Consider the following 22217-nt stretch of genomic DNA (forward strand, 5'->3'; position numbering starts at 1 on the left):
CAGGCATATGTGGGAGAGGAAGAGGAGGCGAATTTAGCATAGGCTGGACTTGCTGGTCATAATGGATGACAGAAGAACTTTGGCACATGTTACACAGCCAAAGTTTTTGGCCCCTGGACTATCGTGGTGGAGATGGAGCTCATGGGCAGCACACACAGGGCAGCTGCCCTGCTCCCACTGTTGCAGGTTGAGAGGCAGCAGTGGCTGCTGCTCAGTAACTGCGTGAGGGCAGATCCAATCGTGAGGGCAGATCTGATCCTGAGGGTGCAGTTCACACAACTAACCCAGTAGAGTGCCTACATCTCCAGTGCCTACAAAGACACCAGATGCACTCATGTGACCCAGAAAACACCTCTTTCTTCCTGGTTTTAAGGGAATGTGGCACTGACTGTTTCATGTAAATGTAGGATTTCTTTGCTAATGCCTAGAACTGTTCTTTAGTGAACATTTATGAGGTTTATTACTTCCTGGAGAGAATTCAGTTACAGACATTGCTATTTCACTTCTCTCTTTCAGGTAGTGTTTTTCCCTTCTTGTCCAGAAGTCTCACAGCAAACATACACCATTGTTTGTGACAACTGCCAAGTCAATGATGTTACAGTCACAGGTTTGTTTCTAACACTGTAGATAACCAAATAATGTGAGTGGTGTTTGATGGCTTGATGTGATAGTAAGATTTTCCCTCATTGGATTAAGCAAGGACTTTGTCCCCTGCTGGTGTGAAATGCTAAGCTTTTTTATTATTACTGTTCCATCCCAGTGCATGAAATACATGGGATTCAGAAAGCACTGAGCTACTAACCCCCTTCAGCCAAAACTCCAAATGCAAAGTGTCTTCAAGTAGCACAAAAGAACACCTGTAGTGAGGTGCAATTCACTTCTTAGGCTTTTGTATCAATAAGAAAACATGACTAGTTACAAAACATCAGCTTTAACAGGGCAGAAATACCTTTAGGAGTGAAGAAAATTTGGGGCACATCTTGGAGTAGATTATTCAGGTGAGATAGGCAGGTTTTGGATTAGCTAATGAAAGTAGTTGAAATTCTTGTAAATGTTAGTGTTTGTCCTGTAATGTTTATAGGAGTGCTAGAACATTAGACTTGACTTGTAGCCTATTTAATCACTTTATTACAGGTATTTCCTTTGGATTTTTTTTATAGTTCATTTGCTGCTTATTTTTATTTTAATACTGCTCAAAACATCTGGGAGCCACATTATCAAGCATTGCAAACACCCTGCTCACTTCAGTGAAAAAGTGATGATCTAAGTGAGCTGAGGTTCTGGCCCTGAAATCCCAATTTGTTAAATGCATGAAGAGAAGAAGAACTTTATTGATGTATGTTGATGAACATATAACATCAGGAAAATATTGTACCATTAACACATTGGAGTTCTGCAACTTGAGGACACACTAGATGTAATTAGTAATGGTCATTGCTGCCATTTGCTGTTAATAGCCAGATGGTAAACAGTAATACCCGCATTTGCTGTTAATGAGTAAAATGAACAATGTTAATAGCCAGATGGTAAACAGTAATACCCCCTCATTTCTTCAAGGGCTTGGACAGCTGGTAGCTGTGGAGCTTGTGTTTGTCACAGGTGAAGAAGGCAAACCTGAACCCAGTGAAGTGACTGATGTAACAGCACAGCATCTCATCTGCTTTGACCCCCAAAACTCTCACACCACAAAGGAGAAGAAACTGGTTATAAGGAACTCCTGGTATGTAGTTGCCATTGATCAGTGGCCTGTGAGTGATGCCTGCACTCTGAACATACTGGTAGGGATCTCATTTATGATACCATGCTCTCTCAAGCTGGAGAAACCTTCATCTGCCATTGATCAGTGGCCTGTGAGTGATACTGGTAGGGATCTCATTTATGACACCATGCTCTCTCAAGCTGGAGAAACCTTCATGCACTTGATGAACTCTGTGCAGAAGCCTTGCTTCTTTTTGCACCATTGTTTAGTAATTAAGGTTCAAGGATGTGCTTGCAAGAGCAGGGACTTTATACATAGATCAGACAATACTGCAACCATTAGCCATACCATTTGGTTCTGGTTGCAAGAAATATTTAAGAGTGTCATCCAGATGAGATTCATCTAACTTTACATGTCTACAATGTCTACTTGTGCAACTGAGCCAAGCACCCTATACTCTTCTGCTTTCATAGACCAGGGAAGTAGAACATAGAGTAACAGAATGGTTTGGGTTGGAAGGGAGATTAAAGACCATCTAGTTCTAACTTCCCTGCATGAGCAGGGACACTTTCCACTAGCTCAGGTTGGTCAGAGCCCCATCCAGCTAGGCCTTCAACACTGCCAGGGATGGGGCAGCCACAGCTTCTCTGGGCAACCTGTGCCAGTGTCTCACCACCCTCACAGCAAAGAATTTCTTCCTTATGTCGAACGTAAATCTCCCCTCCTCCTGTTTAAAGCCATTACCCCTTTTCCTATCACTGCCTGCCTGTGTCAAAAGCTCCTCCCCAGCTTTCCTGGAGCCCCTTCAGGCACTGGGAGGTGCTCTAAGGTCTCCCTGGAGCCTTCTGTTCTCCAGGCTGAACACCCCAGCTCTCTCAGCCTGTCTCCAGATCAGAGCTGCTCCAGCCCTCATCATCCTCATGGCCTCCTCTGGATTAGCTCCAACAGCTCCATGTTCTTATGTTGGTGGCCTCAGAGCTGGTCATATCCAGGTGGGATGCTTCTAAGGATGCAATTCTGACTATAAACATCTCCCATAGAACAAGACATAACCCCTCCTGGACTCCACTGATTAAAACTAGAGCCCAGTGTAACTAGCTAATATTAAAACTTCCACATTGTTCCTACTATTGAGTCCTAATAGATTTAAATATAAACTATTTGAAGTCAAGGAACATGTCCCCATGTACAGTTACATTGTACTGAACACAGGGCATCCTGAATTTGATCCAAATCAGTTGGCAATCATGGAAGCCCACTGATATGCAGGGCTGCAGTACCTGGAGCTTGCCAAGCATCCAAGCAGTGAGGAGGTAAGGCTGGTTTTAGATACATTCATGTAAATTGCTACCTGCTACTGTCAGTGTCTGGAGGTTTGTTCTGTGACGTGGAAACCACACATGCATAGTGCCAGAACAGAATGCTGTTCGGGTACAGAAAGGGTGATTCAATTAACTGGATACTGTAACCTGATGAAGGATGTGACTATGCCAATTTCCATGTTTTCTCTGTGTGATAATCATGACAGGAGTCTCTGCAACTCTGGTGTTAGCATTTGCATTACACAAAGCTGGGATAACTTCCTACTGCTGTAGGAAATGATACAAGAGACTACTTCAGTTTTATGTCATTGATACTGACTTTGAAATTCCAGTGTCCTTCTTCCCCTTAGTAAGGCAAAGGTTTTGAGGTCAGCATGAGCAAGGTTTTAAGACCCATGAACACATTCCATGGAATGCACATCTGCTGAAGCAATTTACTTAAGCAACCTTTTCTGGAATACAAAGAATATTACAGAGCCATTGCTATAATCTTAGCTGGAGCCACTGGGTTTGTTGATGTGTTCAAAGTCACAGCTTGCACTTGGATTAAATTCAGCATGTTATGTAGATCATCAGCAGTGATCCAATGCCAACATACTGGGATCAGCAGAAATGGTCCTGTTGATCTCAGATTATTGAAAGAAGAATTGCAGATATACCTAAAAGTTGCATTACATGACCAGTTCAATAAACCAGGAAAGTGTTAACATATCTTGCATATTTATATCATTTACTTCCATATGTTAGCATGTCCCCTGTATAATTTATTTACTCTGTGCTGCCTCATCAATTTTATAGTTCACAAAGATTGGGAAGTGTAATCCTTGTAATTTTTGAGGAGAGGAATTCCCTACATGGAAGAAGAAACTGAAAACTTTCTCCCAATATCTTATTCAAAAAAGTCTGTTTTTTTTTAGTTATAGCTTACTGTTGTTTCTTGATCTCTTTGCAGCCACATAGAACTTCCTTTCTACTGGCAGATAATAAAGCCTAATCTGAAACCATTAATGCCAGAAGAAACTGCAGACTCTGTGGAGCTCAAATATGATCAAGACACAGATTCAGCCTTCTCCCTTAATCCTGAGCAGGGAGTTTTGCTTCCCCACACTGATCATGAGTTTATTCTCACTTTCTCTCCACAGGAGGTATGGCTTGTGAGTCCTTCCTATCTACAAACTCCAGCTGTGTGTTTTTATGCAAGTCATAAAATCCTTGCTGTGCAGCTTTCCGAATTAAATTTAATTAGCTGGTAATGTGCTTGGATAAACAGTGTTCAAGTTACTAAAACATGTTTTGAGTGCAAAATATGGGACAGTTTCTGATCTCATGTCAGTTTTGGTACTGATTGGACACAACTAATTTTACACTGAAACTGTGGACAGATCCTTGTAGCTGCAGCTGTGCTGGCTGGTGAAATTACCACCCTCAGGCCACTACCAGCTCCTCCACAATCATGGAATGGTGAAGGTTGGAAGGGACTTTAAAGATCATAAGGTTCTAACCCCCCTGCTGTGAGCAGGGACACCTCCCACCAGACCAGGCTGCACAAGCCTCATCCAACCTTCCCTTGAACACTTCCAGGGAGGGGCTTCCACAAACTCCCTGGGCAACCTATTCCAGTACCTTCCTACCCTCATGGTGAAGAATTTCTTCCTAATGTCTAACCTAGATCTCCCCTCTTTCAGTTTAAAACCATTACCCCTTGTCCTACCACTGCCCTCTCTGTTGAAGAGCCCCTCCCCAGCTTTCCTGTAGCCCCATTAGGCACTGGAAGGTGCTCTAGGGTCTCCCCAAAGCCTTCTCTTCTCCAGGCTGGACAACCCCAACTCCTTCAGCCTGTCTCCATAGCAGAGGACCCTCTCCAACAACTTCATGTCTTGGCTGTGTTGAGGGCTCCAGAACTGGACACAGCACTCCAGGTGGGGTGTCACCAGAGCAGAGCTGAGGGGCAGAATCCCCTCCCTGGCCCTGCTGGCCACACTTCTTTTGATGCAGCCCAGGACACAACTGGCCCTCTGGGCTCCAGTGCTCACTGATAGCTCATGTCAAGCTTCTCATTTACTCCCACCCCCAAGTCCTTTTCCTTGGGACTGCTCTCTTCCCATCTGCTGGAGTGAACTGCTTTGGGGATGTGCCCTATACCTGCTGCAGCCTGAACAAGCTTGGTTAGCAAACTGATTATTTAAACCTGTTTCCAACTGTAGCTTTTGGGGGGCTGAAATGGGTCCTATGAACAGCTGTGGGGTGAATTAAAGGGTAGTGGTGGCCTTTGGCAGGGAAGTAGTGGTTTGCAGCTGTGGGCAAAAGAAGGGTGCAACAATGTGTGAATGCAGCTGTACCAGGGACTGTTGTCTTAGTTTCTGTTCCCCTGTCCATGTAAATAAGGAGCATTAGCTCACTGTATTTAAAGAAATTCAATCCAAAGTAAGCCCAAGAATGGGAATATCTCCTGCTGTGGTGCTTGACAGACATAGGTATACCTCAGATAATTATGGAAGAGAAAATAATTGGGCTAAATCCTTTAATTAGTTAATAGAAAAATATACTGAATTAACATATATACTCACATTAATATCTCTCTACAAACAAATTAATCTTCCACAAAGCCCTTTGGATTTAAGTCTTGCTTCTCTGTTTCCTTTATTCCCCCCATTAGAATACAGAATTCATCTTCCTTTCCCATGACAGAAAAGCAGTGTTTCTTACTCAAAATCAGATTGAAGCTCAATTAAGCTAAATACCCTGAAGCAGTTAGAAGTTAGTACAGCAGTACTGATCTTAATCTGGGGAGCCTTTTGCAGATGCTTGGGTGCAGTATGCAATGTACTAGGGAAATAATAACAGGCATGTCAAGAATGAGTATTTTTCTTGGAACCATACACCATGAGATCAGAATCTGGCTTCATATTTTGCAAATATGTTTTCTTTTAGTAACTCTAGAGTTTAAATATTGTTCATCATCCAATGATGATCGTTCATCCTTTAAATGTAAACTACTTTTTCATCTCCTTTTTAATCCTTGACATCACTGATTACTTGACATTTACATTCTCTCCTTCTTCATCTGTGTAGCTGAAGAGTTACCACAATGTGATTCAGATGGTACTGAGGGACATCCCAGAATCACCTTGGTAAGCCTGGAAACAGTATTTCCCAGTTTGGGTATGCAAGTACATGAAGTTACTGGGATTCTTCATCTTTCTGGTGATGATGGACTGAAAATTATGAAGGATTTTATCTACACAACTAATTGTGGTACAAACAACACTGTCATTTTGTTTGTTCATTTCCCAGGCTTTCTGCTGAGATTTCCAGCAGGTTTTCCTGTTATTACTGTTTGTTACAGCAGCCTATGACTTACAGACTTGTTCATGAGCAGACTGGGACGACTAGAGTGCATGAAAGTACTACTGTAATTTACCCAGTTTTTAACTGTCCCCAGCCTGAGCAAACTGCACAAGGGGAGTCTGTAGTTGAGAATGTTTTGATGTTTTTCAGTTTTCATCTGGTAGTTAAAAGATGGGATCCAGTTTAAGCTTAAAACGCTTAATAATTCCACTGTATTTGCTCCTAAAGTTTAGCAGAAGAGAGGGTGCTTCAAAACATCCCAGAATACAAAGCAGAGGATGTAATAACATTGGAAATAGAAGTTAAAGGATCAACAGAACCAGTTCAGCTTCTTCTGGAACCATATGCCATTATTATCCCTGGAGAAAACTTTATTGGTATAAATGTCAGAAAGACTTTTAAGGTTTGTTTGCTTTTGACTTCATAGTTATCATTGTTATTGTGTCACTAGATGTCATAGGTGTTATTAGAAGATAGCAGACAACCCATGTTGTTTTCTTTTTCCTTAAATATTTTGTAGAGCCACTGTGTTAAATACAGTGCTTGTTTAATCTGACTAAATATAGTGCTTTCAGCACAGATCCCACATCTGAGCTACCTGCCCTAAGCTTTCCTTACAGTCCTCAAAAATCTCTTTTTGCAGCCTCCAGGAGGTGATTCATTTCATTCTATAGGCTAAAACAGGTCAGAGGAATTGTTCCAGGTATTCTCTATTTGGCTTTGTTTTTAGTAAAGGGAATCCTACAAGATGAGGTCAGCAGAGACCTGAAATCCAGTCAGGTGATTCCCACTTCTTGTCCTTGTTTTCTATCACAAGGAGAAAGGAAAAAGGGAGGACAGAGCAGTGTCATCAAAATAACAGTAGTCAGTGCATGGCACTGGGGTTAAGACTGCTCAAGTCAGAGGTTAGATGAAATCCTGGGCTTTTCCACTCCTCCTGTGCTCAGTTTATCTTAAGATCCAGGTGATAGTACAGCATGTTGTAGCTAGATTCAAGGTATATTAGTAGGTCATCATGTTCAGTGGTGATCAGGAGATGGTGAGAGTTTGCAAAGTAGTGAGTAGTTATTTCGCAGTGCGTCAGTACCTTCAGCAAATTGCCTTGTTGCTGTGAAAGTTTAAAGTGCCTTAATTATCTCATTGTTTCTAATTGTTTTAGATGTGGAATAACAGCAAATCAGCAATTAAGTACACATGGGAGAAAATCATAGCCCGTGACATCATGGAAGTTGAACCTCGTTCTGGCATCATAGGTAAAGTTTCTGTGACTTGCAAGCATCAGTTAATGACAGAAATATTTAAACTGGTAAGAGTGGAAGGGAAAAGTTCCAGAGCACTGAAACACAAGCTGCAAAACAAGACCTGACCTCAGCTTACTGCAGCCAACATGAGACTTCATTTGGTTCCAGGAGCTTCAGTAACAGGCCTGCAGCGTGTGGTTTCTTTGCAAAAAGATGAGACAGGACCCTGAATTTTTCTTTTCTAGATATGAATAAATGCTGTGAATTTGAACTGCTAATCACTGGAAGCAAACCTGGGTGCATCAACCATAACCTGCAGTGTAAAATTGAACACAGTCCAGAGCCAGTTGTGCTGCATGTTGAGGCTGCTTTTAAGGTAAGGTGCAGTTCAGTGTTGCAGAATGACTAGCCATGGGGCCTGGCTACTGTCCATACAAAGCTTTTTGCCTCTTAAAGGCCTGACAAATGTAAAGCAGTTACAAACAGGAGGTATTTTTGCTGTCTAGTAACTATTGAATCAAAGTTGCTACTCCCATGACAGTAAGATTTTTACTGTATTACATGCAGTGCATTTGCTTTCTACTGTTCTCTGTGAAATGGAATATTAATCTTAGCTAATGTATGCTTCTTAATTAGGCAGTTTTGGCAGAAGTGTCCATTCTGACATCTGTTTTCTGGTGTCCTAGGGTCCACTTCTTTGTATTGATCTCCCATCACTCTGGTTAGGTTTGATTAAGCAGGGTGAGAGTGTGTTAACAACCTTTAAGATTAGAAATCTGTGTCAGCTGCCAGCACAATGGAGAATGCAAGAAAGCCCAGCTTGTCTGGCTGAAAGGAATGAAGAGGTAAGTCACTGCTGTAGTTGGCTATGCTCCTTCTTTAGCTATTTCTTCCTCATGCTTAGGAGTTGTAATATTAATTCCAGATACAAAATGTTTTCGTTTCTGTGACTTCTTTTGAAACTGGTTCTGCACAGTTCCCAAAGTTCACAAGTTCTTTTTAAGATTAAATGTTTTGCTGCAGTTTTTCTGTTTCTGTTTATTAGAAATCCCTTGTCAGCCTTATCCAGAAAGACATGGAATATTCCTTGGATGACAGTAATTTCGTCTGCTGATGATCTAAATAAGAGGGGAAGACTATCAGAACTGAGGCTGTTAAACACTCCTCTCATACACCCAACATCAGCATCTCAGCATCCACTAAATTTGGTCTTTTGGCTTAAAACCATACCTTTAAAACACCCAGGTGTCTCCCAAAATGACTTCTGACCACAATGAAAACTAAAACTGTTGTTCAGTATGAAATAGACTGTGATGTGTCAAATGCAGTCCATTCCAGTCTTTGACTTCACCATTTCATATCAAGTAACTAAAGCACCTTGGAGTAATACTGGTGGCAAAGAATTGGATGAGAGCTGCAGACCATCACATATTCCTACATTTAAAATTTAGGAATTTAAAATTTAAATTTACATTCCTAAAATTAAAAAAAAAAAAAAAAAAATCCCCAAAAAACAAAACCCACAATTGTTTATTTTGCTTGTTTGTGGCACACATTGGGCTTTGTAGCTAGATTTCTCCTTGGTGTCATGTCTTAAAGAGGAATGAAGAAATCCAGATTCTGGGTAAGAGCTTTTTGTTGCAATAAAAGGCCAAATTCTGCCTGTAGGGCTCTTTATGTTATTACCCATGTGAAGAATTGAGTTCACTTGTTTCATGGCAAAATTGGTCTAAATGCTGTTCAGATGTTCTGTCTTTTCTGGACAGACTGTCAGTTTTGCAATCCATAGAGGATCTTGTTAAGCAGGAACTTTGGATTGTCCACGAGGAGGTGAAAGCCGGTGAGAAGTTGTGCTGTATCCCCATGAGTTTTTGAGCTTTGTTTTCTTTTCTATGTGTCATGTAGATGCCTCACCAACTTTGGGTGAATGTTGATGGCACAAGTCCTCCAGCCCTTCCTTCTCACTGTTATTCCTTTATCCCCTGCCATTCCCAACAATTCCCAGAGAGATGTTAGACTTCATCTCTTGAATTTATCATTCCAGAGCCCTTTCATATCCCACTGAAGATCACAGATCAAGTGCTTTATTCCTCCTGCATAAGAGCTGCCCCTTTCCTTTCCTTTCCTGAACCTCTCCAGCCCCTACCCCACGCTGGTGCCCTTTCTTATTCCACTTGTCCATCCTACTTCTTGACCTTCTGTCCAGGATTTTCCCCCGTTTGTGGCACCTTGCATAGCTGCTGCTCAGCCCCTCCACTTGCCAGGAGACAATCATTGCTTCTTTATTAGCTGTCCCCATAGAAGCAAAGTCTTGTCTCCTTGTCTAGCCAGGCTTTCACAAAGCTAGCACTGTGCTTACTGAAATCATAGACTCATAGAGTGGTTTGGGTTGGAAGGGACCTTAAAGATCATCTAGTTCCAACCTCCCTGCATGGGCAGGGACACCTCCCACTAGATCAGGTTGCTCTGATCCAACCTGCCCTTGAATTCCAGGGTCAGAAAGAAAGAACATTTCTGAGTTAAAACTGAGTACATGCAAGTTCTAATCAGACTGGGTGGTTTCAGCATTTTACTCTTGCTTTGCAGGCATCAAAGAAACGTGTGTTTCCTCTCTCCTAGGTATCTCCCTTTACCATTCATCCATCTGTTGGAGAAATACCTCCTTTGGGTACATGCACTGTGTCAGTTGCATTCACATCCATGCTCTGCCAGCGTCTCCAAACAGTATTACAACTAGAGGTGGAAAATGGAGAAGGAAGGTAAGGAGGAAAGTGGCCTTCTGCTTTGTTTTGTCTCGAGATTCACACATGATTTTCACTTTAGGTAGTTTTATCGCCTAAAACAAAAAACGTTATATAGAAAGTCAGCATGAGGTTGTGTAACCTATCAATGGACTATCTGATCAATAATATTGCTAAATAAACATAAGCTTCATTCTTTCCAGCTGTTGTATGTCTAGCACATTTCATTCATGCTAACAATAGACTATCTGTGTGTTTATTTCCAGTCATCTTCCTGTTTTTGTTGAAGTCCAGACCCCCAAAGTATGCCTGGTATCTAGTCATCTACTGTTCCCTGAAATTTATGCTGGAGTTCCTGTTAAAGCAACCAGCAAACTTTTTAACCAGACACTGCTGCCAACAAAATACCTATGGGGAAAGGTAAATGGGCCTCTAATGACTGAGCAATAGAGTAGGGATGGAAACTGTAATTTCTATTAAAGTACTAACTACTCCTGAGACCAGCTTTTGTGCAAAGATTACCTAGCAGATGATGTTTATATGCTCTTACTGTTGGTGGATCATCCCTTGGAGAATGGGTTGGCAGAGATGTGAGAGGAAATAGGATGAAAGCTATCAGAGTCCTAACAAAGTACCATGAGTTTAGGGTTTGCATTTCATTCAGCAGAGCAAAGAAGCAATGGTGATTTGAATTGTGTCTAAATTTTGTTTAAAATGAACATCCTGGGTGGGATTCAGCTCACAGATTAGGGGCTGTACATTTAATGTCAGTATGTAAGTTGTGGTCTGAACTCCCTTTTCAGTGAAGTCTGAGCAGGAAGTCAGTCACTAGAAGATACATGTCTAGGGTTGTTGTAGGCCCTGTAGAATTTTCTTCCTCACCTCCAGGCAGGAGTGGTCTCCTGTAAATCCAGTCACACCAGCTTTGTAGGGCTCTGTGCCTGTGTTCAGGCAACTGAATCCTATCCCATCTGGACAGTCAGTGGAGTCCAGAGGAGTATTCAGCTCTCCCTAAAATGGACACCTGCTTTGGTCTGCAGAATGCTCCCTGGCACATGCCAACTGGGTGGCTGTTGACTCCAGTGGTAGTGTTGATGCCCACTGTGCATACAATTAGGTTAATTAATCTGTAAACTAGATTCTACTGTCAGTGCTTGGTCATTCAGATCTAATCTAACACCCATGGTTCATCTCAGTTGCCTACATAAAAGCATCCATTGCCATCTAAGATATTTTAGAGGCCCAAGGAATCCTAACTGAGCATGTGGATGATATAGGACCTATGGGAAAACATTTTGGAACATGTGGAGCCCAAGAGGGATGCCCGCAGCATTATACATGGTATCTGATGTTTGTGTGTGACTTGAATCCCTGGATGAATGCCATGTGCATTTAGGCAATTAAGGGTAGATTTAGATTAGATACAAGGAAGAGAATTTTTTACAGTGATAGTGGTAGAGCACTGGCACAGGTTGTCCAGAGAGGTGGGAGATGTCCCATCTCTGTAATTGTTCAAGGCCAGGTTGGATAGAGCTCTGAGCAACCTGGTCTAGTGGAAAGTGTCCCTGGTCATCACAGAGGGGTTGGACTAAATTACTTTTAATGGTCCCTTCCAACCCAAACTATTCTGTGACTCCCATGAATTAGGGAAGGTGCCAACACCAGGATTGTCTGTGTAGGCCACCTGTGTAGCCAGTGGAGAGAGAGATGGTACCTGTAGGATCCTGCTGCAATATCAGATGAATTTTTACTTAATCCTGGAAAGTTTTGTGACTGCAAGAGGGACAAAACTGACTGTGTTCCCAGCCCAGGTGCCTCAGTTGGGCACCTGAAGAAATTTGGAAAGAATATAGGCATGAGGATCTTATCAACCATGGGGGAACTGTAAAGCAAGCCTCTTCAAACTGTATGTGTTGTTACTCGAAGGTGTCCTAAATCTGAGAATAACTGTTTTTATAGTCCTCCTTGATCAGAAGAGAAAATCTGAAAAAAGTAGAGGTAGGTGAATGTCTGTCCTTTCTGTTTAGCAGCTCCTTGGAAGTCAGGCATCTTTCTGCTCCACCACTGTCTCCCCAGCAAGTGGCACCTTAGGCCCAAATGAAGAAAAAGAATTCTGCATAGAGCTGTCAGCTAACCTTGTGGTAAGTTTGAAAACTGATACAATTTAATCAAAAAGCAACACTGGCATTCTCATCTCCTCTCCATCTGGCAAAAAGAAGGATTTTTAATGCTCTTTTTTTCTGCAGAGTATCTCTGACATTGCTTTGCTTTAGAGGCACCATAGCTGAAGACAAGCATTCCAACAGTCTACATGGTGTGCAATTTTCTACCCTGCCTCTTTGTTTCTCAACTGCTTTTGTTTTCTTTCTTTCTTGAATGCTTATTCAGTTACTCTGAATGCTTATTATTCTTCTTGGAGCATACAGATCCTCACTTCAGATTATCCCTTCATGAAATGGACCAGGCTGGCTTGTATATTACACATTTTGTTTTCTGAATGCGCCTGGACTCATGAGATTTTGATACTTGAAAACTTAAAAGAGGCTGATGGAACTGAGAGCCTGCAAAATAGGTTGTAGTCTGCAAAGTTTACAAGCTTCAGGAATTCAGCTATAGACCTTATAGGGGCATTCAAATAGCTGATTTAATGCAACTAAATAAAGGAGCTTCAGGGAAGGGTGGTGTATTCACATTACAGCCACTGGAGACCCAAGTTTCATTTATTCCCTTAAAAGCAAGTGTTCAGTACTAGCAGAGATGCCCTGCCAGATCTCAGGTACCTATGTATGTCTGGCAGATGTGGCACAGGATAGTTGAGCTCTGTAAACTTGACCTTTCTTCATGGAAGCTGGAAGCTCAACAGGACATCTTGGGCATCTGAGAGGGCCTGTTTGCATGTCTGGGGATCTGAACGTCATCAGAACCACCTACAAGAAAGGTTGTCTGCACTGTAGGTGAGCTAGGTGCCAAGTACCCTTAATGAATCAGTGGAGAGTTAGAGCTTATATTAGAAGTTCACCTTTATAGATTAACTCAAGAGCTCACATCTGGGGAGTTATATTTAGAAATCTGAATCTGGAGCTGAATCCCAGTCTGTTCTTTATGCAGGAGGAACTGATTTGTGTATGGTAAGGTCAAAAAGGATTGTAGTGTTGCAGTAGCCACAGTACTGGTGTGACTGGACCATGTATTTTCTCCTTCAAGTCCTGCTTTAAAGCCAGGTAGAAATAATATCTTGGGTTTGGAAGATTATTTAAGCTTAACTACAAGTGATTAATGCTTAGAGCTTCAACACTTGCACTACAGTGTGAAAATGTGTCAAAAGTCACTAATGGAGCAGTTTAAATCTTACAGACTGATGCAGATACAAGGCCAAGAAATCACCACAAATTTTTACTTTGGTGCTGCATTCTAAGGAAATGCAGTCCTGGCAGGGCATGCAGCTAAAACAATTCAGTGAAACTTTTCAAGATCCTCTTGTAGTTCTGGTCTTAGTTCACTGAGGTTTATACATGTTTTCTAAGTTAATTTCTTAATGAAGGTGCCTTTCCCCTGTGATGCTTGCTTCATTCACAAGGAAACTGGACTCTTCTCCTTTCAGGGTGAGTTGAAAGAACTTGTCCTTTCCTGTAGCATAGAAGACATGGATGAACCCCTCTTTCTGGGCATTTCTGGAGAAGTGAAAGGACTGCATGTCACCTACTCAGTGCCTTGTGACAGTGGGGTTGCCAGGTAAATCAAGGGTTTACCCCTGAAATGAGCAAGAGGGAAGAGGGAGAAGGTCACTTATCTGTGTAAACTTAATTCTTCCTCCTGCTGTAGGCAGCAAGGACAGTAAAATGTGCTGGGACACTTCACTGAAGGTGCTTATGTGAAGAAAAAGCACTGGGTTTACACCCTAGCCAAGTTCTCCATCTTCATAAGCCCATGAGAAGAGTGGAGGAGAACACTGCCCCCTCCCAGCATTCTTTAGCTGAAATAAATTAACAACTGTCAAACCATTCATTCAAGAATAACAAAAATTGGTGTGAAGACAACTGTGCATTAGTGAAACTCATGTTGATGTGTCTGTTCCCCCTGGTGCTCTTGGCACTTCTTGCCTTTACATTTTTATATACAGAGGGCTTGAAAAATTACTTTTCCCCCTGGCAGCCAAAATGTGAGACCTCTGTAGTGCCTCACATGTTTGTGATTAACAGCTATTTTCTGGAATGGCAAAAATGTGCAGATTCAACTCTTAGATAGTAATTTCAAATTACAGAATTTTACCCAAGATCCTGTATTTTTGACCGTTAAGTTTTGTTGTTGTATGATGAGACGTGATACTAAAGAAAGAGTAATGTCCTCTCTTGGACTTGGTATATCTGACTGATACTTAGTTTAGTTTAGTTTTCTGATATGTAGCATGGTTAGTCTCTTTTGGAATATGCTTATCTTTTTATATAAGTAAAAATGCCATTAATTTGGTAGGTTGCCTTGTTATACCTGATAAAAATTCTACCCAAAAATAATTCCTTATACAGGTAGGATTGAAAAACTGAGAAGCAGTAAATGCTGATGTCATCACAACCATATTGCAAATTGCCCATTTAAAAATCTACTGAAATATCTGTGCTGTAAGAAAATGAAGGCTGATAGTTTATTACAAATGTACCTTTTTCTGACAGTGATGAAAGGGAACAAAGCCCATGTGATCTTCTGCTGGATTTTGGGTCTGAAGTTGCATTCAAAGACGTAGTGAAGCGTCAGCTGCTTCTTACCAACCACACTGGAATCAGTGCTCCATTCAAAATAGAAGCTGAGTATTTTACTGGCTCTTCACTTACTCCAGAACAAGGAATCTGCCTGTAAGTCTTTTCTGCATAATGACTCAAATACTAATTGAAGTCTGGATTAAAGCTGGAATCAGGACAGAATGCTATTGCCTCTGTCACAAGACAGACTTTCTGCAGTGCACTTGAGGGTTTTTTTAAGCTCTTGCTCTGATTGTGGTAATGAAACCTGCTGGTGAGGTTTCCTGCAGCACCAAGGATGGAAGATGTAGCTGGTATAAATGGCAAAATGCTGTTGTTGCCAATGGACATAAGCTGGTTGACACCAGCCAAGGCTCTGTTGTGTTAGATCGCACACAGTCTTACATCTTTCAGGCTGATTCACTCTTAAGGATGTTATTTTCAAAGAATGCTCTGTAGGCATTCCTTCTTTAAGTTATAATGACTACTAATTTAGGAGTCAGGTAGATCTGTTACTTTAACAGAGTCCTGATTGTTTCATAGAAATATCCTGGTGATTTTTTAATTTTATTTTTTCAAGCTCCTCAAGCTACCTGGTGAAAAGAAGAGGGCCCACCCCAAAGCATGCAGCCAGAAAAACAGAGGCAGGTATGAGAACAGCTGTTAATCCCTGCAGTAGAGAGAGGAGAAAAGCCAACTGACTACCATATTCAGCATTAAATGTGGCAGTCAGGAACATAATTTCATTCTTGAAGTATCTGGCTAAGTCTACACCATTAAATGACTCAGTTCCTCTGTTCATTGTTGAGTTTGAAAGCCCACATTGCATAAGCATAATGTTGATCCCTCTCTTTCCCCTCCTGCTTCTTTTTTCTCTCTCCTCTTCCCTTTCTTTCTCTTTTCCCTCTTCTTTTTCTTAAAACTAACAGTCTGAAACAAAGATGAGTGGTTCTGGTGGTATAGTTCACACAGTACGGATGATGTGCATCATGTTTGGCTCTTTCCCTCCTATATAGTCTTCCACCACCATAGCAGCAGGATTTTCTCCCTCAAAGCCTTTTAAATACCCTCCCCACTGTGGTAAACCTCAGCATAACCCATCTGTCATTTCTGATGCATTGCCCTGAAAAATGTTTGGAGCCACATGAGACCCAGGGATTGGGGAAATGGGAATGAAATGCTATAAAGTGTGGATGTGTTTGCTGTATTCAAAATAAAACTTGGACATATTGGTACCTTGCCATAGTGTTTGGTGTCTGTTACAAAGACAGAGATTTTCAGCTGTTGAATTGGTGCTTGGGTTTGGAAAAATGCTCTTTCTGGCAGATTCCATGCAGCTTATTGATGCAGAAGGCCAGGTGATTTGGAATGTGGAAAGGCTTTGCTCTTTGTAATTCATTCATTGTGGTGAAGGGCACACAGAGGTAAACAGGCAGCTGCTAATAAAATGATAACCAGTTAACAAAAAAAATCCATCTTATTTTTCTCAAATTAAGGGTGTGTTTTCATGTAACCAGTTAGTGCCTTGCATATGCCCATGTGTCCTGGATCAGGTTGTTGGAAGGGAGTCCTATGAATAATCTTTGCAAAGAACTCTCAAAAACCAGAGTGAGACCCATTGCAGAAGGGAACTTGGGTCAAGTGCTATAAATGTGGGTTGTGTAAAATATCCTGGGTTTTTCTGAAGCCAGTGAGGTTGGGCTGATTAACACCAGCTAAAAATAGGCTCCTATATATTCTTTGAAAGATTTAACTTTGTTCCATTTCCTCAGAATTCATCCAATGCTTCTTTGTTGTGCTCCTTCAGAGTTTGCAGCAGCAGTGCTGTCTCATGGGAAGGGAATAGCTTTCCATGTACAACCTTCTACAGGAACCCTGGAAGCTTTCCAGCAGCTAATCATAGAAATAACAGCTTACAACAACATGTGGGGACAGTACTGGGATGATCTTGTCTGTAAGGTAGGTGGGGCCTTGGTTTTAAATGAAGTATCACTATGGCAGATTTTACACCAATTCTATTGTCCCAAATCCTTTCTGTTAAAAATACTTTTTCAGTTTGTTCAGACTTCTGTAAAAATTCAGGGTAGATATTGCTGTGCTACCACCTCCAATGACAAGTGAGGAACAATTGTTTGCTCTTACAGTGTGTGGTTTAGTTTTGGGATAACATGTTTTTATCCCTTGGAAGGTTTTCATGGGCCTTGAAAATGACTGGAGCAGTTTTGATTTATAAACTCTGTTTGGTAGCTGGCCAATGCACTGCTCTGCTCTACCAGTACAATATGCTTGTGTTGTATGGAAAAGCCACAGGAAAGCTGATGGAAGTATGAGGTATTGCATTCTCCTGCTGGGAAGAACTTTCATTAGCATGTGAATTAGATGCTGTCAAAGTAAAGCAGTCAAAAACATTTGAAAGTCCACCCAGTTTTTAAAACAGACATTTGTAATCCAGAGAACTGAAGTTTTATCTTGATCCTAAAATTCAAAAATTCATTTTTATAGGTGGGAGACTTACAACCTAAATTAATTCCTATGCAAATGACTGTGAAAGGCTGCCCAATCTTCCTACAGATGATGGGACCAGAAGCAGAGCAATCTGTAGTCAGGTACAGTGCAAAATACTGCCAGAGAAATCAGAGAATTAAATACCACTGGATTATAGCCAACATACACAGGTGTTCCCATCTTTATAGGATATAATCAGGTCAGCAAAATGACTGTCAAAGTACAGTATCTGCTTCTGTAACACCAACATATTTGTTTCTACCACTGTCATTAGAAAAGGTTCTGCATACAAGCCCTCCTCAGGCTTACCAGCAATCACTGTTCTGGGCTTGCAGCCACAGGAGTTCACCCAGACCATAGAATTTTATCATAGAATCACAGAATGGTTTGAGTTGGAAGGGACTTTAAAGATCATCTTGTTCCAACCCCCCTGCATGGGCAGGGACACCTCCCAGCAGACCAGGTTGCTCAAAGCCCCAACATCCAGACTCATCTGATTCTGAGGAGATGGAAACTGGTGTATGGTGTCAGTTCTCATCATCCACAGCTCATTTCTCATTGTCCCTTTACCTGGACCAGGAGAAATGCAGCCCCGAGGTAAAAAGGGGCAGGAGAAAGGTCAAGTCCAAGTTGCATCTGCCCACCTGGGTGAGGGGTAAGGGTTGGTTGATGGAGACCATGGCACTACACACTCAGCCAGCTGTCCCACAGCAGGACTGCTTCTTTCTGACTGCACAAGGATCAGCACTGTGTCCTGCTGCAGCCAAGAGTATCTGCAGTGTCAGCTCTGTAACATGGGGTTAGTTGTGCACCACAGGAAACCCTTCTGCACCTGAAGCCTTTGTCTGACACAGGTTGCTGCACTTCTGTGTAGCCATTTGCTTCCATTGCCAGAGTGCTTCATAAAAGCTGACTTCACATGTTTACCCTGAAACATGTGAGACAACTAGGCTTCCAATACCTGAAGGGGCTACAGGAAAGCTGGGGAGGGACTTTTCACCAGAGAGGGCAGTGGTAGGACAAGGGGTAATGGTTTTAAACTGAAAGAGGGGAGATTTAGGTCAGACATCAGGAAGAAATTCTTCACCACGAGGGCAGGAAGGCACTGGAATAGGTTGCCCAGGGAAGTTGTGCAATCCCTCTCCCTGCAGGTGTTCAAGGGCAGGTTGGATGAGGCTTGTGCAGCCTGGTCTGGTGGGAGGTGTCCCTGCTCATAGCAGGGGGATTGGAACCTGATGGTCTTTAAGATCCCTTCCAAACTTAACCAAAACTTAACCAAAACCACTTAACCAAACTTAACTTCTATGATTCTGTGATTCTATGAACAAAGGAAACTGGAAAAAAAGAGACTAATTAAATAAAGCAATGTTGTACTTCACAGGATAGGCCATGTTTTACCTGACAGCCAGTGCAGCCAGATATATTTCAACTTTTAAACAAATCTTTAGTAATTTCAGATATTCACTTATATTTTCTGCATGCACTGACAGCAAGTTTCCCTGCCTCAGGTTTGGCACTCATGTCTCTGGAGGGTCTCCTGTCTTCCGGAATGTCAGGCTCAACAATCCCACTCCCTTTGGTAAGAATGACTTTCGTGCAGCAAACATCAACACCCGAGTTGTTCTCCTTATGGTAATAAGAGCAGAAGAACCCATTAACATGTTAATTATCAGGCCTACTTGTTTCATAATTGAGATGTTCTTTGTAAAAATAATAATAGTGTATAAGAGACTGTCTAAGTTGGTTTTGAACTTCACTAGGACAGAATAATAATACGTGTTGTCAGGTCTTTATATGCATGGTAGAACTTACAGCATTACTGCTGTGAATACTAGTTGGATTTCTGTTAACAGGAAAGCAGGTGAACTCCAGCCAGAGGGTAGTAGAATGTAACTGACTCAATGTAACAGCCCATCCTCTCCTGATGTGTCTGGGCTTTCACTCACTGACATGATTTTCCATCCTGTTTTTGTAAATCTCTCACAGCACTAACCCCAGTCAATCAGATGTGCTACTTGCTTCTTAGTGGCATCATCTGGTACTTCTGTGTTTAGTCTTTTTATATCCTGAGTGGGATTTTCAGCTCTGCAGAGCAAAGGTCATCACCTTTTTCTTTTTTTTCCTGAATGCCACCAAACACATTTGCTTAAACAAAATACTCATCATTTATTATAAGGTTATTAAAAGTATAGTTGAGGATGTAGAGAGTGACCAAGCTATAATAAGAGCATAGCACACATGGTCTCAAATAATTTCAGTTTACAGCAAACATGGAAAACTTAAGAGGTGCTTTAATACAAATCCAGTTGCTAGACACAAATCCATGACTGGATGTTCTGGTTCTCCAGCACCAACTAAACCATGAGTCTTCTCAACAACCAGAAGCAATTGTCCTTTCTCCTTTTCAATTCAGACATCCGCCTGGACTTGGAAGTTTACAACCACGACGAAGATGATAAAAAGCTGGTGGACTTCTTGATGTTCTTTGGAGACCCTTTTCCTCTTAAGGGCAGGGCTGAAAATGAGGCTGCATCAACTGGTAGCACCTTGGAGTCAGAGGTCATGTCAAAGTTGGAGCAAACTGCCATTCCCCGTGGGAGCATTGGTTTAGCTTCCCAAACTGCAGATGAGGTCAGCTCTGAGTCTGCTTTTGGTACTGCTGCTGAGACACAGGATGGGGTTTTTTGGCATGAAAAGTTGCAAGAAATAACACACCATCCAACTTGTAACCAAGAGCTGGATTGGTAAAAGAAACGTCAGCTCCTCTCCCAGTCAAGAAGGCAATACATGGGTAAATAAATGGCTGTTGGGACCAGCAGGTTCTAAATATCTCTTCAGCTTCTCCTTGTCTTCAAATTGTTGAAAAGCTGATCAGATACTTTTGAAAATACCATTATTGACAAACTAATGCCATTTTTACGTGGACATGTTAAGACAACAGAAATTCCTTCAGTTGACTTGACTTTTCTCACAGGTGCTTTCTGGCATCAATCTCTGCTGCAGTCAGAGAGCACAACCTATAACCTGTGGAGTTCCAGTTGCAGCAGATCATATGGGGGTATTTATCCCAGTGCTAGAGTTAGATTGTTTCTCTTGTTCTGTTTGAATATGGTAACATCTATCACACCTGAAGTTTGATTAAAATACAGCAATTTACTGTCTTGGAAGGCTGGGAGTGACAGGGAGAAGGTATCATACAGGATATGTATATTTCTCTGGCAAAAGGTTTACAGAAAAGATAATAAACTTTACATTTTCTCTGCTTTAGCTCAGAAGGCATAGTTGGTTTGAATACACCTTTAACCTTTCTTGTACAACCAGGGAACTTTATTGCCCTGAACTGCTGTTTTGTATGATGGGCCAGAGATGTTAAGTTTGAGGGCTTCTCTTGGTAGAACTGGACCTCAGCATGCATGTTTTCCAAGAATTTCAGGAGCAGTTTCAGGAGAGCAAACCTATGCAATGAAAAAAATTAATGTACAGGACACATCCACATGTCCAGCTTTTGTGCCAGAAAGAAAGAAACTGGAGCTGGTTATACTTGCTGGCTGGAGCAGCACTTCCCTGTACGCTTGATTTGCATTCCTCCCTGGCAGCCTAACAGTTTTAACCATTCCCTACCCTTGTGTCCCTGCAGTCTCCAGACTTTGACAGCAAAGAGAAGGAAATCCTCACTCAAGAACCTACAACAGAGGACATTGTTTCTGTACTCATCCGACCTCATGAAGGGGTTCCTGCAGATAACCCCTACTCCATCACTCCAAGACAGATAGTAAGCTCTTACATTTTCTTTGTGCTTAGATTTAGCTTATTTTCTGCAGGACAAGAGGACACAGAGGACAAAGTATCTTTGGTTTGGGGTAGAAGTTACTGAAGATTGGAACAGTAGGCTGAGAGGCTTTGACATCTTGAAGGTGACCATGAAAAGAGTTGGCAAAGTCAACAGAAAGTGTCCTACTACATTTGAGCAGTTAACTGATGGCTGGAATGAAGTGTTCAGTTGTACTAGGCTCTCTAGAGTGGCATCTCTGGTATTCTCACTTAGGTTGCCTTGGTGAAACGTGTGGCATTAGGTGGGAGGCAGCCTGCCTGAAGCTCTGGAAGTGTGTCATTTAACTGGGGTATAGACTTGCTGAGTAGCTGTGGAATTATATGTGGAGTTGAGAAGCAGAGTTGGAAAGCAGGCTGCTGGGAAAAAGGTGCTCTGTAGACAGCTCTTGTAACCCACAGTACTTCCACAGTAACTGGTGCAGGTAGGGGCCATAGTGTCACAGTTCCTTGGGAATAGGATGAAGCAAGGACACCACTGGAGAGATCTAACTATGAGTGACAGGATGGCCAAAACATCAGCCTGTCAGTTTTGGTTCTTTTGGTTCCTTTTTGCCAAAGGGCTTCAGTTACAAGTTAGAATGAGCTAAAGATTACTTAAAAGAAGTAACTGGAGAAATGGCATCTCCAAGCAATGCAGCTGCAGTCAGCTCGGGGGAGGGGCTGGGGCTGAGATAGCTCAGATAAACAAGTGCCTCATTATGGAGATGGCCTCTGTCCAGTTCAGCCAGCAGCCAGCTCTGGCCATGTGGGATGGAGCTGATTCCTGTGGAGTCATTCAGGTATTCCTCTGCAGAAAT

General features: G+C 42.0%; 1 protein-coding gene across 1 annotated transcript in view; it reads left to right on the forward strand.

Moving 5' to 3' along the window:
- Window positions 1-22217, forward strand: part of DLEC1 (deleted in lung and esophageal cancer 1) — a gene marked incomplete at its 5' end in the record, with an annotated part of 40752 nt that overhangs the window by 9001 nt on the left and 9534 nt on the right. Inside the window, 19 exons of the mRNA XM_010006004.1 lie at window positions 517-607; window positions 1558-1720; window positions 3974-4166; window positions 6094-6152; window positions 6598-6772; window positions 7529-7622; window positions 7856-7986; window positions 8297-8455; window positions 10230-10369; window positions 10618-10771; window positions 12382-12492; window positions 13953-14083; window positions 15019-15198; window positions 15665-15732; window positions 16892-17043; window positions 17587-17690; window positions 19098-19168; window positions 20003-20220; window positions 21227-21361. Of these exons, the coding sequence (XP_010004306.1) occupies window positions 517-607; window positions 1558-1720; window positions 3974-4166; window positions 6094-6152; window positions 6598-6772; window positions 7529-7622; window positions 7856-7986; window positions 8297-8455; window positions 10230-10369; window positions 10618-10771; window positions 12382-12492; window positions 13953-14083; window positions 15019-15198; window positions 15665-15732; window positions 16892-17043; window positions 17587-17690; window positions 19098-19168; window positions 20003-20220; window positions 21227-21361 (2529 nt within the window). The remainder of the gene's footprint in view (window positions 1-516; window positions 608-1557; window positions 1721-3973; window positions 4167-6093; window positions 6153-6597; window positions 6773-7528; window positions 7623-7855; window positions 7987-8296; window positions 8456-10229; window positions 10370-10617; window positions 10772-12381; window positions 12493-13952; window positions 14084-15018; window positions 15199-15664; window positions 15733-16891; window positions 17044-17586; window positions 17691-19097; window positions 19169-20002; window positions 20221-21226; window positions 21362-22217) is intronic.

The sequence above is a fragment of the Chaetura pelagica genome, unplaced genomic scaffold, assembly GCF_000747805.2.
Source record: "Chaetura pelagica isolate M959 unplaced genomic scaffold, ChaPel_1.0 scaffold199, whole genome shotgun sequence".
Taxonomy (NCBI): domain Eukaryota; kingdom Metazoa; phylum Chordata; class Aves; order Apodiformes; family Apodidae; genus Chaetura; species Chaetura pelagica.